This window comes from Lipotes vexillifer, unplaced genomic scaffold (assembly GCF_000442215.2).
Source record: "Lipotes vexillifer unplaced genomic scaffold, Lipotes_vexillifer_v1.1 scaffold37, whole genome shotgun sequence".
Lineage (NCBI taxonomy): Eukaryota > Metazoa > Chordata > Mammalia > Artiodactyla > Lipotidae > Lipotes > Lipotes vexillifer.
In genome coordinates, this window is record NW_006791811.1 from 2,535,500 (window position 1) to 2,553,674 (window position 18,175).

At 39.2% G+C, this 18,175-nt stretch overlaps 1 protein-coding gene across 2 annotated transcripts in view; it reads left to right on the top strand.

The window, feature by feature from the left end:
- The window catches only part of PLD1 (phospholipase D1), a 119,132-nt gene that overhangs the window by 52,678 nt on the left and 48,279 nt on the right, over positions 1–18,175 (top strand). For both annotated transcript variants that reach the window (XM_007464713.1, XM_007464714.1), the window contains 5 exons: positions 2,413–2,541; positions 3,270–3,388; positions 4,858–4,971; positions 15,552–15,662; positions 18,072–18,160. In XM_007464713.1, coding sequence (XP_007464775.1) covers positions 2,413–2,541; positions 3,270–3,388; positions 4,858–4,971; positions 15,552–15,662; positions 18,072–18,160 — 562 coding nt within the window. The remainder of the gene's footprint in view (positions 1–2,412; positions 2,542–3,269; positions 3,389–4,857; positions 4,972–15,551; positions 15,663–18,071; positions 18,161–18,175) is intronic.

Here is an 18,175-nt window from a genome sequence, read left to right on the forward strand (position 1 = left end):
AAAAAAAAAAAAAAAAAAAAAAAAAGTTCTTCATGAACTTCAGCAGCCAGAGTCTGGGCCACCGATGGATGAGGCTTGCAGTAAACTGGCATGAAAAACTGGTGCCAAAAGACAAGGCAGATGCAATTATGAAATCAACTGGGAGCCAGATATAGACTAATAAGAACCACCTCAGGTCAGCATTGCTGATGTAAAAAGTCCTCCCTTCCTGCTCGTACGTGTTCATGCAATTCTGAGCAGTAATCGCAGTAAGTAGAAGTATTTTGTTCTGTTTAGCCTTAATATTATTTCATTTGTTCTGAGGAGGACCCTGATTTATTTGGACTAGTTTTGGCCATGACTAAAAACCAAAACCAAATTTGAACTGTGAGCAGGTTGAATTCAATTAGCATCAAGATCATCATCTGAGACTAAGAATTTGCTTTGTTTTTCTTATCAAAACTGATTATTAGGTGAGATTTTTAAACAAGTATATGTGTATACATATAAAGATTTAGCCTGGAGTTTCTCAATTGATGAAAACAAATTTTATGTATAATATATATATATATTTTTTAATTTTACTTCGGAATTGACCCACTATTTATCTCGTTCTTTGTCCCCTTTTTTTCTTTTCCTGTTTTTTTAATAAACAAAGTGCCATGCTTACTATAAAGAGCCTACAGGTGAGCAAATAGACCTACCAGTACTTTGGCCTTTCAGTCTTAGAGAGCAGGAAAATAAATCACTGGGAGAAATCAACAGAATTCTATTTTTAACATTATTAAGTTTTGTTCATTGTTAGCATTTTAAGACATTTTCCTTTTACAGAAAATTCCAATACCTTTTGGAGGTTAATTATTCAGTCTGAGATAGAATACTAGCAGTATGTGTGGTGATTGTTTAAAAACTTTTGCTCTGCAAATACTTATTGATTGCCTACTGACTGCCAGTAGCTATACCAGGCACTGAGGAGACATACTCCCCACCCCAAAGTTTATAGATGAGTGAGTGGGGAGCAGGGAGGTAGCATCCTTACACAATTGGGTCACAGGGTCAGAGGCCCTGAGGTGTGCAACTGTTAATGGTTCTACAGCAGTGCTAGGTACTGCCTCTCCCTGCTGGGATCTGGGAGGTGTCTCTAGGACAGATGGCAGCTAATGTGGCTCTTGAAGGAGGATGAGGAGTTCAGACCAAGAGGGAGGGAAGAACATTCTAGGCAGAAGGAATAATGTGTGCCAGCTGCATGATGAACCAGGCCTGTCAAAATCAGTGAGAAGTATGGTGTGCCTGGGGTCTGGGTTGTGTGAGGAAAACAAGGACCAGAAAGAGAGATTGTCAGCAGTTTGAGAAGAGCTCTCTGTGCATACTAAACCCTTAGGATTTGACCCCCTCTAGGCAGTAGGTCATCCTAGAAGGCTTTTAAGCAAGGAGTCTGCATTTTTAGAAGGACAGCTCTGGGGCAGCGTGTTGGTAGGGAGACCAGTCCGGCACTCTCATTGGCTCCTGCACGCGGTACCATTTATTCATTCAACAAACATTTTTGCATCCAATGTCTATCTGTTAAGTGTCTCTTTTGTGCCAAGCGCTGCATTTTGTGATCTGTGGTTCTGCTAGTTTTCCTGCTTAGTTGTCTTTGTGATCAGCATATTCCATAAACATACAAACTATTTAAGTCAACATATTTACCTTTAAGAAAAACGTTCCCGACAAAGTTCTTTGTGAAATATTGCAGTGGATTGCTGCTTTTGCGCCTGTGTGGTCATGAGCTTCTGTCTATTGTTACACTCTTTATGGATGTCATTTATAATTTTAGAAAAATAGAATGTTAAAGCCCAAAAGATCTTAGATGTCATCTGGGCCAAATGTTTCCTTTCACACATAAAGGATTTCTGACCGAAAAAGATGAAGCTCAGTGTCACTTAGCTAGTCAGTTCCAGGGCTGGAACACAGGCTGTCTGCAAATTTGAGGTTCTTGCATTTTGAGATGCAAAAGACAAGAATTATACATTAGATGTGCACCATATTGGTTGAGGAAAAAGAAGGACATGACTTCTTTATGGCCTCTGCATCTCATGTTCCTCCACCTGACCTGACTTTACCGCTCTCTCATAGGCTCTCCTAGCAAGTTCTTTATTCACAGTTAACCCTGTGATCCATTCCTCCAGTGATCTGGTAGATGGCGAGAATAAGAATATTAAATTTCACTGCCAAATGATGAACCTGATTATAGCCCCAACTACCCACTAATAGTAAATTCATGAGCGTTTTAAAACCTTGTCAGTCCACAGCCTCATGAACACATGCTGTCCTAGTTATGAGGCTTAAGAAGAAAAGTTAAGAAGTCTTTAGGTGTTTAATAAGTAAGGGATGAGCCTCCCTCTCTGGGGTCCGCCTGAACCAGTCTCTGAGTGGGTCTTGCTGCATTTACAGACACGGGCTCCATCCGAAGTTTACAGACAGGTGTGGGAGAGCTACATGGGGAAACCAGATTCTGGCATGGAAAGGACTACTGCAATTTTGTCTTCAAAGATTGGGTTCAACTTGATAAACCTTTTGCTGGTAAGTACCATGGTAGTGGGTGGCTGCTTATATTTTGTCTTTTCCTTGTCAGCATCTCAACAAGTATGCATGTGCATGATCTAATATCTTTTGTTTTGTTTTGTTTTGAATATTTGGTAAAACACTGGAAACTATGATTCAGTCATGTACTTAAGGGCTTTTCCTTATAGTAAGAAAAGAAAATGAAATAGAGCTTACTTGTTGGAAATCTCCAGCTTCCGTATAGGCATATTTTAGGGGGGTAATAATCTGTAATTCTCCAGGAGATGGTTCCCTTCCTTTGATCATCTCCTTTTTTCTGTGTATCATCTTCATCTTCCAGCATTAAAACAACACATTTCAGATTATCACTGTGCTTGTATATCTAACAGGAAATAGGAACGTAGCTTAACATTATTTCAACAGGATAAAAAAGAAAAATGTAATGTCAAGTACACAGCTTTAAATAATTTGTACCAACTCACATCTGCCTTGCCTAGTGATTGTCTAATAAGTGAAGTGGAAACATATTTGGGAGAGGTGCATGGGACACTGTCTTCCTCAGTGTGAGATCTATGTTTCTCTTGGCTATAAAGGTATTGTTCTATCCAAGCCAAGTAATATACACACGGTGGGCATTACCACATTTTCTTATATGTATTGTAGTCAGGGTCACAGCTGGGGTCAGGTGGCTTGTGTGCCTCTGGGCACAGAAGTTAGCAAGGACCTTGCCTGGTGCACCTGGGCAGATTTCATTGACAGGCACTCCACCCCCCGGATGCCATGGCACGACATCGCCTCTGCAGTCCACGGGAAGGCGGCTCGCGACGTAGCCCGTCACTTCATCCAGCGCTGGAACTTCACAAAGGTACATAGGTGGTCTTATCGTGATTCAGTCCACGTGAAGAGAGAGAGGCCAGGAAAAGGAGGCGAGAAGGGGCTGCGGTAGCTGCAGCTGTGCTACCCATCCACTCTTGGGTGCCCGGTTGTCAGAGTGCCTGGGTCTCTGAGCAAAAGAAAATGTTCCTGAACTTTCACACCACAGACAATTCAGAGGGCGGAGGGATGATGCTACTATCACAGCCTATGGTTTAACCCTTTGAACACTTGGGACACTCAGTGTCGTTTAAGCATCTGGCCGGGGCTGATAGTCACGTGGAGGGCTGTCGGGCTACTGTAGGGGGATGGGAGCCTCGTTCAGGTGAGAGAGCTGGAGCTTGCAAGGCCTTCCAATCCTGGCACTGCCCTGGGCCCATATTGGTACAGGCTTCTGAGAGGCGGTTCTGAGCAAAGTGAGCAGTATGAGAAAATGGAGCCATTTTTCTTTTCTCCAGTCCGTGTCTTTAGTATATGATGCCTTCATTACTTGTAAGAATTTGACCTGACATTCCTAAGTTAAGTACCTATCGTCTAGGTGTTATTAAGATTCCATTTTATTTATAGAATCTTAATAAATAAAATGGTTTTATAGGCATTTTCTCCCTGCAATTTGGAAAAAGATTTAGTGTTACTAACAACTTAAAGTATCCCCTTATTTTCATTTAAATAACATTATAAACAGTTAGTGAGAGCTCTTAGAAATAGTGGAAATATTTTTAACAAGAATTTAGAGGCAAATGAATGAATAAATAAAAGGACAATATTTTTAACTTATTGGACTGACAAAGATAAAAACGCTGCAGATACCCACAATTGGGTTTGGGATCTATGATGGTCTTATACCTTGCTCCTGGGAGGGTAAATTGGTACAACTGCAGAAAACTTTTTAAAGGTATGTAACCTTTGACTCAGAAAATCTATTTCAGGTCTTTAAGCTAAAGAAGTTACTCAGTAAGTCATTTATCTTGACATTGCATCTAATAATTCATATAAAATGAGAAACAGCGGACATCCTCATTAATAGAAATCGTTAAACAAATTATGATTGTTCCATGCCATTTTACTATGAAATTGTTTTTAAATGATATATAGTGCTTTACTGCTGTTGCAAGATATCTACAACATAGTAAAAAATCAGTTTATAAAATAATCCCATTTTTGCAATTGTATATTTCCATAATTCCAGGTTGTATTTAAGTTTTCTTTAAAAATACAAAGCAATAATGCTTACTCCAAAAGGTAAAAGAAGGAAAAAGGGAGTTTTCTGTCCCTGGGAAATAGACAGAAAACAAAAATAAATAATCTCTTGCCTCTTCACCTAGAAACACCCATTGTTAATATTTCTTTCCCTTTTTCTTTTTCAAATGAACCTGAATTTTTTTTATAATCACAAAGTAAGGAAGACTGGAACTGTTTTTTTCATTTGAATCTTTTTTACCTGATTTTTCTTTATTTTAGATTATGAAACCAAAATATCGGTCCCTTTCTTATCCTTTTCTGCTTCCAAAATCTCAAACAACAGCCCATGAGTTGAAACACCAAGTGCCTGGGTCTGTCCATGCTAATGTACAGGTAAGTCTGGCTTTTCTTTTTCATGAATTACTACTGGGTACAATCACTCTTACTGGACTAAATGCCTCTTGGCTTCAAGTTTTGCAATAATGACAACTCCAAAGCAAATCTAAATAGACCTTTTAAAACTTAGTATTGTATTTTCTATTTTAAATGTACTCAATTTATCCTCTTGTTAAAACTCTCGTATAAATATAATAAATGCATATCTTTAGAAAAGGCCACTCAAGGAGAGGCTTGTCCTGTAATTCCTTCTGAAGTGATTCTAGCAACATGATACCCAGTAAACCTGGAGCTGATACCAGTGAAGCACCAGGAATACGGCTGAAACTTCGCATCTAGGAAGCTAGTTATAGTTCAATCTAATTTTAGTTCCTAATTAACCAAATGCCTTTTAGAGACACTTTTAAAAGAATGAGAAATTTGCTTATTAAAGTAACAAAATTTGACCACATCCAGTACAACATTCTCAAATTACAAATAAGAAAATTAAGACCCAGTGAAACTTTGAGACTTGCCCAGGGTCATCGAGCTGGTTATCAACAGAGGTGGAGCTTGAAATCCTAGTCCACGGTTACCCAATCTGCTCCCTGTACCAGCTCCAGCTCAAGTGTCTTGAGATCATGCAGGGACAGAACTAGGATTGCATTGCCTTTTATTCACAGTCATCACTATCGGCGTCAAATGTATTGTTTAAGTACAGAACAGATTGGTGTTTGCGAAAGGCAAAGGGTGGGATGGAAGGCGTGCAGAAATGGGTGACAGGGGTCAAAAGGTACAGCTTCCCGTTTTACTCTTAATAAGTCCTGGGATGTAATGTAGAGCATGGTGACTGTAGTTAACAGCACTGTGTTGTATATTTGAATGTTGCTAAGGGAGTAGATCTTAAAAGTTCTCATCACAAGAAAAAAAATTTGTAAGTATGTGAAGTGATGGATGTTAACTAAACTTATTGTGCTAATCCTTTCACAATATAGACAGATATCAATTTTTTTTAAATGTATTTTTTAAGTGAAGATCCAGTAGTCTGCTGCTGACATCACTATTATGGATTTATTTAATTTGGATATGGATTCTGGTGAATATGATTATATAAATGGAACGCCTAAATCAGTTACTTTGTACTACGTGCAAGGAGAGGTGTGTGTATCTAAGAAATAAAAAGACATTTCAGACCATAGATCAAATAATAGAACAATCAAAAAGATAAATCACTTAAGAGAATTACCTACAGCAAATACTTTGTCATCCCAGGCTAAAGGAGATAACTAATTTAAACTTAGAGGCACAGATAGATATGCATTCATATGTAAGTTAATGAATATTTTATGAACCTGTTTAATTTTATTCTACTTAGAGGGAAAAATAACCTGTGCTGTAAGATAAAATAGGAGCCTTGATATTAAGAAAATAAGAGAATTTAATTTAATATTGGAGATGGCATTAAAATTGACTCAGTGATCAACTTATCCAAGTTAGCCGATGCTAATTAAGCGTCTGTTGAAAAGTTATTTCTGAGAATTGTGTATTTTTATGATTAGCAAAAGATGGTTTATCCCAGTGTTGCATATACATACATCTTCTAATGTTTTTTGGTAAAGCCCTGGTTTATGTAATCTCTTCCTGCCACCCTGATGAGGCAGATAGATGCTCTGCATATCCGCCCTACAAAACGCCTCCCTTGGTTCGCCTTCTCCCTATCAGTGGATGTTGTGGTAGAAATGGTGCTAGATCAGTGACTTCTTAACATGCTCACATGTTCATCCCTGACATGCCCAGGCTGCCAATTGATTTGAAAGGAAGTTTACCAAGACTCATTAGTTCATTTATTCAGTCAATTTATGTCTGCTAAGTGCCATCTGTTTGCACAGTCAAATCATCAGTGAGCACCTGGATACTGAGGAGACAGACAAAAGGAGTTATCTGCCTCTGGAAAAGGAGTTAGATGGGGGAGAGGAAGCTGTGATGTTAAAGAATTCGGTTAACAACGCAAGGTGTGGTCTAGGACCAAATGCCAGTCTTGAGAGTATGGACCAGCATGCCATGAGAGGTTGGCAAATGAGAGGGACAGAACTGGGTACCCCCTTTAAGGAATAAGTCTGCTGCTCAGAAGATGGTAGAACCCACTGCAGCAAACCATTTGCTCTTGAAGAGGTAGTAGATGAGGTTCAGACAGCATAAGGCCAGATTGGGGATGCCCTGAAGTGCTGGCCTGGTTGATTTTGACCTGCTCCTGGAGGCATTAGTGAACTTTGGAATGTTTTTTTGTCATCTGAGAGGAAGCATGATACATGAATGTTTTATGAAGATTAATCTAGATCAGAGTTTCCCTAATTGGGTTTTGTCTGTGAAATGCTAATAGCTATTCCACAAAAAAAGGTTTCCATGGACGGATAAGATTTTGCAGATTTTTAAAATATAGGACTTCTTAGTGCCTTCGTTATGTCGATGTGCATAATGAAATTACTAAGACTGAATATTCTATGAGCATTTCCCAAGCTTAATTGATGTAGGATCTCTCAATTTGTCACCTATTTCCGTTTTTCCAACCAAACACACTTTGGGACCTAAAGTTTATACATGTGAAAAACTTATAAGACTAGAAAGAGAATGAACACAGGAGACAAGTAAAGAGACTGCTATAGTAATTCTAGAATACACTAATTTTGTGTTTATAAATTAGTATTCTTTTTCTTAAAGAAGACTCCCCCATAGTTTAAAAAGTTTTAGACCTCACAAAACATCTACTGGTTGCCAGTAGATGTTTTGCAGAACTGCCAAAATAACTCCAGTTGTGAAAACAATGGGCACCACCAGGCAGTGCATCTTTTTGAAGACAGGAAAATCTGAGATGACCAGACACTGAAGAAAAGAAAAGAAATTACCCGGCTCCATTTCTCCTTTTCTGTAAAATTCTGACCGCAGTATTGTTTCACTTCACATTGCTTACTGGCTCTAAACATTATTCACCTTGTTCTAGGCATTGTTGTTGTCAAGTTATGAATGTATAGTGCTTAGCGGGTAAAAGCAATAATCTAGTCCAATCCCTGGTTTTCCAGAGAATCCAGAAGACATCAGGGAGATAGGGACCTGGCTGTGTAGGAGGCTACTTAAGTTTTAAAAAGTTTATTGTCGTATTTTCAAGTCTTTCACTCTCTCAGTTACATTGTGGCAATAGCCAAATGACTGTTAAATACTCTTGGTTGAGAAATTTAATAAAACTTAATAAAAGTCTTCTTATTCTTTTTAACATTGATTTTAACATAGTTTTTAACGTAGTTTATTGTTCATAACATAACTTAGAGACCACAAGCTTAATTAACTGGAAAGGAGCGATGAAATGTAGCCAGGGGAAGGGGCAGACTGTATTCAAATTCCTGTCTCCAGGCTTCCCTGGTGGCGCAGTGGTTGAGAGTCTGCCTGCCGATGCAGGGGACACGGGTTCGTGCCCCGGATGGGGAAGATCTCACATGCCGCGGAGTGGCTGGGCCCGTGAGCCATGGCCTCTCAGCCTGCTCATCCAGAGCCTGTGCTCTGCAACACAAGAGGCCACAACAGTGAGAGGCCCGCGTACCCCCCGAAAAAAAAAAAAAAATTCCTGTCTCACTACATACGAGCTGTATAACCTTGGGAAAATTATCTCACCTCTCTGAATGTGTTTCCTTCATCTTTAAAACAGGAAACACAATAGTACCTGTCTCATAGGGTTGTGGTGATAGTTAAATAAATTAATCCATGCAAATCACCTAGAAGAGTATACTAGTTTGAATTCTATCAATATTAGCTACAACCTTCAAGCATTCCCTAGTGTTTTCAAAAGTTTGCAACAAAGAAGCTGGTATTTCTCTGGATGGGTCACAGGCTAGTTCTGGATGCAAAAATCTTTATACTATTTATACCATATATATTGAAATGGAGAGAGAAAGAGCATTGGACACAATAAAGTAAATAATAGATAAAATTCACGTTGTTCTTGGGCTTCCCTGGTGGCGCAGTGGTTAAGAATCTGCCTGCCAATGCAGGGGACACAGGTTCGAGCCCTGATCTGGGAAGATCCCACATGCCGTGGAGCAACTAAGCCCATGCGCCACAATTACTGAGCCTGCGCTCTAGAGCCCGCGAGCCACAGCTACTGAGCCTGTGAGCCACAACTACTGAAACCCATGCGCCTAGAGCCCGTGCTCCACAAGAGAAGCCACCACAATGAGAAGCCTGCGCACCGCAACAAAGAGTAGCCCCCGCTCGCCGCAACTAGAGAAAGTCCGCGCGTAGCAACGAAGACCCAATGCAGCCAAAAAAAAAAAAAAAAAAAGATTTAAAGAAAAAAAACTCATGTTGTTCTTTCATTTGCAGAAGGGAACCCAGTTATTTAATTTTTTAATACAAAAGCACTGGGCCCAATCACCCTTAGGCATGTACTACTGGTGATTCCACACCAGCTACATGCATAGCTGTTGCAGAAGCTATGGCCGACAGGGCCGGCCAAGGAGACTAGAGCTAAAGCAGCCAGAATGGAGACCTGCCCTCACCAACATGAATTTCTGCTTCTAAAAATGTCATCCAGACCTGAGAACTGACTTCAGCAACTTCCACTGACACTTCAAAATAATCTTGGGTGTTTCCCCTCAGTGCTGGGTATTCTCAGAAGCCTGCCAAGAACACTCAGAGAAGGCATAGCAGGAGACAGGCATGGGGAGGGGGTTGGAAGAAAGATGGTTCTGAAACTGCTTAGGCACAGAGTTTATAAAAGAACTTGTTTTCTCCCTAAAAAGAACAAACTATGTTCCTGAATGCTATCGTTGCCACTTACGATAAATGAGCAAGACAGAGGACATCTGACATCACTATTAAGGTAAAAGAAAGTTCTTGATGCCAAATTAGCGTTAACGCAGAATCGATACGTGGAACAATCCTTTTTATTAAATTGGGCAGCTTATAGTAGAAAAGTCATTTCTTAGACAGTCATTGCCAAGAAGTTCTACCAAACTGAAGGAAATAATTCCAGTGGAGTCATGTCTTCAATCTCTTTGTCTATTAAAAGAAAAGAAAAATATATAAAGGCAAATGTAAATGACATTCAAATTATACTATTGGGAAAATTTGTTCCTACACTTGGGGAAAATGTCCAAAAGACACTCCAAAGGATGTCAATGTAGGAATCAATGTAGATTTCAAAAGACAGCAAAGTGTTTTGTATAGTGATAGAACAAAGTAGGTAGGGAAGGGTGAAAGAAAGCCACTTGATTTATTTCTAAGGAAGTTCCTTAACATAGAAGCTGCTTTCTGTTTACGGATCAGGTCTTCGTACAGTAAGGCTTCTGTGCATCTTGCTGTGGGTCTTGACTGGCTAAAGCCATGTGAACAGGGAGTGTTCACTCAGTGCCCAGCATTGCACTAAGTTTTTTATGGAGTATCTCATTTAATATTCACCAGTCTATAAATTATGGTCCTCTTTGACCCCATATTTTACAGATGAGGAAACTAAGACTTTGAGAGGTTATTACACAGTGAGTATTGGACGGGATGAGACTGGATTCTAAGCAGTCTGCTTCCAGAGGCTGAGGTCATAACTGCTCAGCAGAGAGACTGTTTCCAGTAAGTCCCAGGATGGTTGTAACCACCAAGGGCCCCAGCAAGGCAAAGCTGCATGTCATGCTTGCCTTTTGATATTATCCTCTGTTGCTGCAGACCCAAATCCAGCCCAATCCAGCCCCAACTCTCCTTTTGTTTTCTGGCTCCAAAGAGCCCTCAAGTCTGCATTTTTTCCTAGGACTTCTCTCCCCTTAAGTCTTATTCTTCAAAAAGCATATTCTCTTCTTTTCCTTCAGCCTCAAGTTTAACTTTTCACTATTGCTCAGGCCAAAGGATCATCCTATTCGAATAATGACACACTGTGACGTGAATGGATGACGCTCAACTGTAGAAAAATGGTTCTTAGAAGGAAGAGCTTGCAATTCCCTGGTGGTCCAGTGGTTAAGAGTCTGGGCTTCCACAGCAGGGGGCCTGTGTTCGATCCCCGGTCAGGGGAACTAAGATCCCACAAGCCACGTGGCACAACCAAGAAAAGAAAAATATGGAAGGAAGAGCTTGGTAGTCTGAGGCAGATTCTTGAACAAAGTCCATTTCTGCTGCTCCTTGCCCGCAGTGCTTCTCAATACAGACTGGAAGAATGAGGCCCGATAATTTGAGCACTTCTTTTCTCTCCCCAACCCATGCCACTTGGGAGCTGCAACATGGAGGCCAACTTCTACATGAGAGACAAAAAAACAAAAAAATAGTGCTTTTGTTCCATGATTGACTTGGGAGCTCAGAGAAACAAAAAGGAATTAAGATATGTACTGAATTTATAGGGAATAAAAGCATTGCAGTAAGAGAACAGGAACTTGGGACAAATACTAAGAAAGTTTTGAAAGTTTTCCTTCAAGAAGAGATTTCTGTATTTTAATCCACATATTCAGCTTGGGCCCCCTTTATGTAAGGGGATTAGAGCTTGTGGATAAAGAGAAGGTTATCTTTTAAGAAGTCAAAAAATAGGACGCAGTACAAAGGAAAATGACTGGTTTTATTTACAATCTTGAGGCGAAAACATAAAATCAGAAATATGCCCTTTATAAAGGGCATAAATATACTTTAAAATTGTGTATTCAAACTTGAGGTTTGAAAAGCGTGGGTTAGATTTGATTCTCAATCTACTTGGGGCAGTAAGATAAGCAACATTTCTGTGTGTGTAAGGAGGAGTTTGAGGCTTGTCTCAGTTACATTGGTTTGAAACAGAAATGCAAGACAAGTTAGGTCAGTTAAGAAAAAGAAGTGAGTAGGGCTTCCCTGGTGGCGCAGTCGTTGGGAGTCCGCCTGCCGATGCAGGGGACACGGGTTTGTGCCCCAGTCCAGGAAGATCCCACATGCCGCGGAGCGGCTGGGCCCGTGAGCCATGGCCGCTGAGCCTGCGCGTCCAGAGCCTGTGCTCCGCAACGGGAGAGGCCACAACAGTGAGAGGCCCACGTACCACAAAAAAAAAAAAAAAAAAAAAAAAAAGAAGTGAGTAAATCTTAAATTTGAAACAAAAGTCAATCAAAATGTCTTTGACTTACTAGATTTGTTTACAAATTTCCTAGAACATCAAGCATTTAAAGCTGTGGAGTTGGTCCCTGGTTCAGGGGTAAAAGAGAAATTCATATTTTCAATTTATCTTGTGGTAATAAACAGATTTTAACTAATCAGAATCATAGTAAATGAATGATAATTCCAAGTAATTTTTTTCTGTATTACTTGAAAGATATGTTCAAGTTTAACCAAAAATGATGACTTTTTAAAGTTAAATGAGTTTTCATTTTGAGAAAATGATGTAGATTTGGATTCAGACAATAAGACAAGTAATGCTGAGCCCCCTTAGGATGTAGGCAACCCCCCACTTCTATGGTTTTATAGGCCTCAGGGGGGCTCCCCTCTACTTTGCTTATGCTTTCCCACAGGCTGATGCCAAAATGGTCTTCTTTTGGCTTACAAGTGTACTTATTATAAACATTCAACTGCCTTTAGAAAGGAAAACTTTTACCATTATCCTTCACAAGAAAGACGGCAGATATGTGACCTTCATGCTTTCCCTTCATGGCTGCCATTGGCCTTCAACCTTAGATTTCTTCCCCAGTGTGTCTAGTTCCAAGAATCCGTTCGTCAACATAGCTGTTCAGGCAGAATTGGAATCAGTTAGTCTTGACCTTCGAGTTGAAACTTGCTTGACATTCCTGATTTATGTATTATGCAAATGAGTTTATTAAGCCTTTGAAGCGGCAAATTTTGAGAGTGTGAAAGGAAAGAAAGTATAAGGTTTTGGGATTTGAGGGAAAGACTAGGACATTACCACCAAGGTGGTATATAAACTTTGCTCATAGCTTTTTAGAGAGGTAGATCAACCATATATCAAATATCTACTATGTGCTGCATGACATAGTGCTTTGTGTTTGTTATACCATTTTTTTTTTCTTTACAACAGCTCTATGTGGGAGTGTGTGGGTGGGCAGATGTGTGTGTGAGAGAGAGACAGAGACAGAGAGAGCAGTCTCAAGTGTTCAGAGGAGGAAACTTGAGCCTCCGTGATGTTAAAATGACTTGTTCAAGGTGAAAGAGCTAGTAAGTGCAGAGCAATAGTGCATACCTCAAGAGTTCCTATCATTCCAGTATACTCTGCAGTTTTATACATTGTTTCCAGAGTAATATAGAATTGGATCAGGATGGGTGGCAAAAGAATCTTCTCAAGGTTGCCTGCATTTTAGGGCTATGCTCCTTAGCAACAAAATTCAACATAAATTTGAGTGGACAAAGAATGGAAACCTCTATTTGTTCAACCTTTGTTATTTCTGCCGATGAACAATAATGCAGTTCCTTGAAGTTTATGTGAATCAAGCTATTTTCCAAGGGTGCATTATATTTACCTAAATTTTTCTTCTGAGATATTTGACTATTCTTTTTTTTTTTTTAACATCTTTATTGGGGTATAATTGCTTTACAATGGTGTGTTAGTTTCTGCTTTATAACAAAGTGAATCAGTTATACATATACATATGTTCCCATATCTCTTCCCTCTTGCGTCTCCCTCCCTCCCACCCTCCCTATCCCACCCCTCCAGGCGGTCACAAAGCACCGAGCTGATCTCCCTGTGCTATGCGGCTGCTTCCCACTAGCTATCTACCCCTATCCCACCCCTCCAGGCGGTCACAAAGCACCAAGCCGATATCCCTGTGCCATGCGGCTGCTTCCCACTAGCTATCTACCTTACATTTGTTAGTGTATATATGTCCATGCCTCTCTCTCGCCCTGACACAGCTCACCCTTCCCCCTCCCCATATCCTCAAGTCCGTTCTCCAGTAGGTCTGTGTCTTTATTACTGTCTTACCCCTAGGTTCTTCATGACATTTTTTTTTCTTAAATTCCATATATATGTGTTAGCATACGGTATTTGTCTTTCTCTTTCTGACTTACTTCACTCTGTATGACAGACTCTAGGTCTATCCACCTCATTACAAATAGCTCTTCTTGTTCACAGTTAAAATTTCCAATTTCATTATACAGATTCATTCTGATAAAATTAAGTAAAATGCTTTGAGGGAACTATATTGTAATAAATACCTCATAATGAATAAAGAAATAACATTTTGAGGATGGCACAATCAGTTTTAGCAAGTATTAGGTTTGAATTTCAGTAGCCTTATATGTGCAATTTTTAAAGTTATTGATTAAAGCAAGAATTTTACCAGACCTTATATATATAACAGATATAAAACTGATTATGTATTGGATCACTTTATGAATTTCTAAGTATGGGCTATTCTTTTATTTTCAATTTCAGTTGACCTCATGAGGAACAGTTTCAATATATATTTCAAATCAGCATTAGTGAATATATTTTTATAGTGATTCTTCTGTGATGAAACTCTATTGCTTAAGGAAAGTCAAGTAATATGCATTTATTGATCACCTACTATATGACTAACATTATACTGGAACCCTAGTTGGAGTGCTGAAAAAAAATTACAACCAATGGATTCTTAGTGTTGAAAAAGCCTTCCATGTGGCCAGACTGTAGCCTGGCCGGACTACAGTCTACTCGGAAGCGTCTCTGGCATGATCCACCACAGCTCAAATACATCCTCTAAGTTCTCATTAATAACAGTAAACACTTATGTACCACTTACTGGCTGCTTGGTCTCCTTCAGCTCACTGCACAGTAATTCATTTAATCCTCTCTACAACCCTATAAAGTGGATACTCAGTTTTATAGAACAGAAATCTGAGGCATAAAGAGATTGAGAAACTTGACCAAGATCAAAGCCACCAGGTGGTTGAGCTAAACTTTGAACCTAGGCAGTCCCACTGCGCATCTGTGTATTTAACGTATATTCAGGTGTCTGAGCTGGATGCTCTTGTTGTAATCCAGGAGGAAGCAGGTGAGTGTCTGAATAGAGGGAGGTGGTATGAATGAGAAAGTTGAGAGTTGAAGTGACACACCAAAGATCAGACAGCTAATTAAAGCCAGAATCGAGATTAAATGTCTAAATGAATCTATTTGTCTTTTAGAAGGTATTATTCTGAACAGTATCTATTTGAGGGAAAAAGAGTGATCACATTGTCAAGTCAGAGCTAGGGTGACTGTATCATATGATTCAAACCAGGGCACTTCTGAGAGTAAAAGTGGTGTTATTAATACATGAGGCATTCTGGTGTGATTGTGGGGCTATAACAGAAAAAGAGTACAAATGGTCACCCTACTCATAGCCACCAAAAGAGGTCCTTCTGAAACGTTCTTTGTAGAAACCACATCTCCTGGTTTCCAGTCTTGAATGAAAATAATCCTGGGTGGAAGAATATATATTCAGGATTTAATTTCCAGCTGGGCCCCTTCATTATGGATGATGTTTAAGGACCAGTTCCCTACCTACCTACTCTGCCTTGGCCCACACATGACACACAAGCCACTGTAATCAATTAGTTGTTTGGAAGAAAAAGATGGGCTTCATTTATTAATACCTCTGGTGTCATCTCCATTGTCTCATGTTTGCTCATTTCTGATTGCTGCCTTTTAGTTGCTCCGTTCTGCTGCTGATTGGTCTGCTGGTATAAAGTACCATGAAGAGTCCATCCATGCTGCTTACGTCTATGTGATAGAGAACAGCAAGCACTATATCTATATAGAAGTAAGTCTTGCTCGTGTAAATTGGTATGACAACCTGTCTTCCTGTAAATATCACAGAGACTGCAGGGTCCCCGAACTCAGGACCTGCTACATTAATAAGTGTATGTTGAGATGTGAAGAGGTCACCTGAATTTTGATTCCCCCAGCATACCTGACATTCACTTTGCATTTTCATTAACTCCGGACTCTAACAGGAATCCCCCAAATCCTTATTATTAAAATGTATCAATTCATAATATTATTAGCCAGGAATATCCCAACATGGAGACGTAAGTTTTGATTTGGCTTGAGTTGGAGGGTGTAAATGTGAGGCATGTGCTGCTTCAGAAGAGCACACGCAGGGGTAAGCTGTTAACATAGAGACCACTGGATGCCTCTGGTTTGGGGATGTTGGAGTGGGGAGAGGGCAGGAAAAGGAACATGGAAAAGGGAGATGTAAGAATAGCGAGGGCAAGTACCAGCTTCTTCAATTCTGTGTCAACTGCCATTCATTATAAAGCTTTTTCAGTTCTCAGAGTTTGTGTGTAGAGACTAGGAGAAAACCCGTGGGTACTGGATTTAGTTTGGGAACCTTAATTGTGCTTCAAAGTAGATCTGAAGCTAGTTCAGAGCACTTGGAAAATCCTTAAAAAATAAAAAGCCATGACAATGGAAAGATAACTCAGAGCACATGTCTCTTCTTTATTTTAGTATTTTCTTTCCCACTGAATTTAAAAATATATATGGAGAGAGATGGGGTCACTGGGGAAAACCATTCTAGCCCTACTTTCCTTCCCCTTGAGTCCTGGCCCTATCCCCTTCCATGAAGTGACAATTAATTAAAGGAAAGTGGGAAAGAATTGGAGCTTAATTTATTTTACAGGCCTGGAGAAAGAGAAGGCTGATTAAAACTATTAGTAGGCTAAATGCAATGTGGTATCCTGGATGGGATCATGCAACAGAAAAAGGACATTAGTGGAAAAATTAGTGAATTCTGAATGAAGTCTAGAGTTTAATAAAACTAATACTATTAGTGTTATTAATTTCAACAATTATACCATAATAATGTAAGATGTTAATGGCTGGTTCATCTGCTACCCAGCATCCTTTTGCTTTGTCTCTTTTTAGTAGTAAATCAGCCTTTCTTTGTAATGCTACCACAGTACTAAATGATAGGTCAGGAACGCCATATTGACACACATGGCTGTGGACATAAACTTGGTTGAAATGCCTGTAGCCGAGGTAAGCAGTTGGCATTCACCCTGCTCCCTCCAAAAAAGGAGAAGTGAAGGATGTGAGTCTGTGTTACAGCTGCTGAGGAATGCTAAGCTTCTCTGTGATATGAATTCAGAACAAACACGGTTTGGTTGCCACTGAGATTTTGATTGTTTGATGCCCTAAAGGGAAACATATTCTCAAATGAGTTCTTGTCTTCCTCAAAGTTTGTCTTCTGGAAGCTGTTTACGGCTTTATGCACTTCAGTTTAAAAGCGTGCACAATAGTAAAAATGATAATGTGGCAAAAGGATGATAATCCTATTTCGAGTCATTGCCTATATATCACTTTATCTAAGATGATTAGCAAAGATTACTCTGTGATGATTATACTTATAAATTACAGGTGTGTTATAACTATTTGTATAGTAAACAGAGCGTGTGATATTCATAATATTTGTACCTAATTTTCAACAATCCATAATGTAGCAGCCAAATCTTTCATACCATTATAATAATAATGTTGTACCCTGGTTTCTAAGTAACAGTTTTAAAGAATATTGCATGAATCTATAAGCAGAAGTACTTAAAGAAAAAAAATAAAAATATTTCTCTTTCCATCTTATTGGTTTATTTATATAATGCAACATACTTACAAAAGAGATTTGTAACTACTGAAAATAGAAGTTCAGGAATAATAAGAGACCTAAACAAATGAGATAAGATCAAGGCAGATACTAGGAAATAGTGGAGAAAATTAGACCTGGATTCTGCCATCTACCCTGTTCAGAAATAAACTTAGCATGAGACAGAATGTTTACCAATATGGAATTTTTAATTAGAAGCATTTATACAATGTGTGAATCTGAAAAACCTGATTTTTCTCTATTAAGTTCAAAATGTTCCTACCATTCTAAGAATGTAACCTACAAGGAATTTGCATGATTAAATAATAATTTAGCTTTCCACTTTACTAAGATGATATGGGTAATATTGCTTAGAAATGCATGAGACCCAGAGTGACATGAGACTTCTTTTATTCCCAGTGTCACTGACTTTCCCGAGGTGATTTTAGGAATCAGAACATGTCTGCTAGGTGAAACTTTTTTTTTAAAAAAAATATCAATGTAGTTTTTTGTTATGTACCACAGTTTCCTTCTATGCGTATGCTACTAAGATAAGAAGAACTTATTATAAGTCTCACTTATTTTGTGTAGAACCAGTTTTTCATAAGCTGCTCTGATGACAAAGTTGTGTTCAACAAGGTTGGCGATGCCATTGCTCAGAGGATACTGAAAGCTCACAGGTAAAGTTTTTTGGC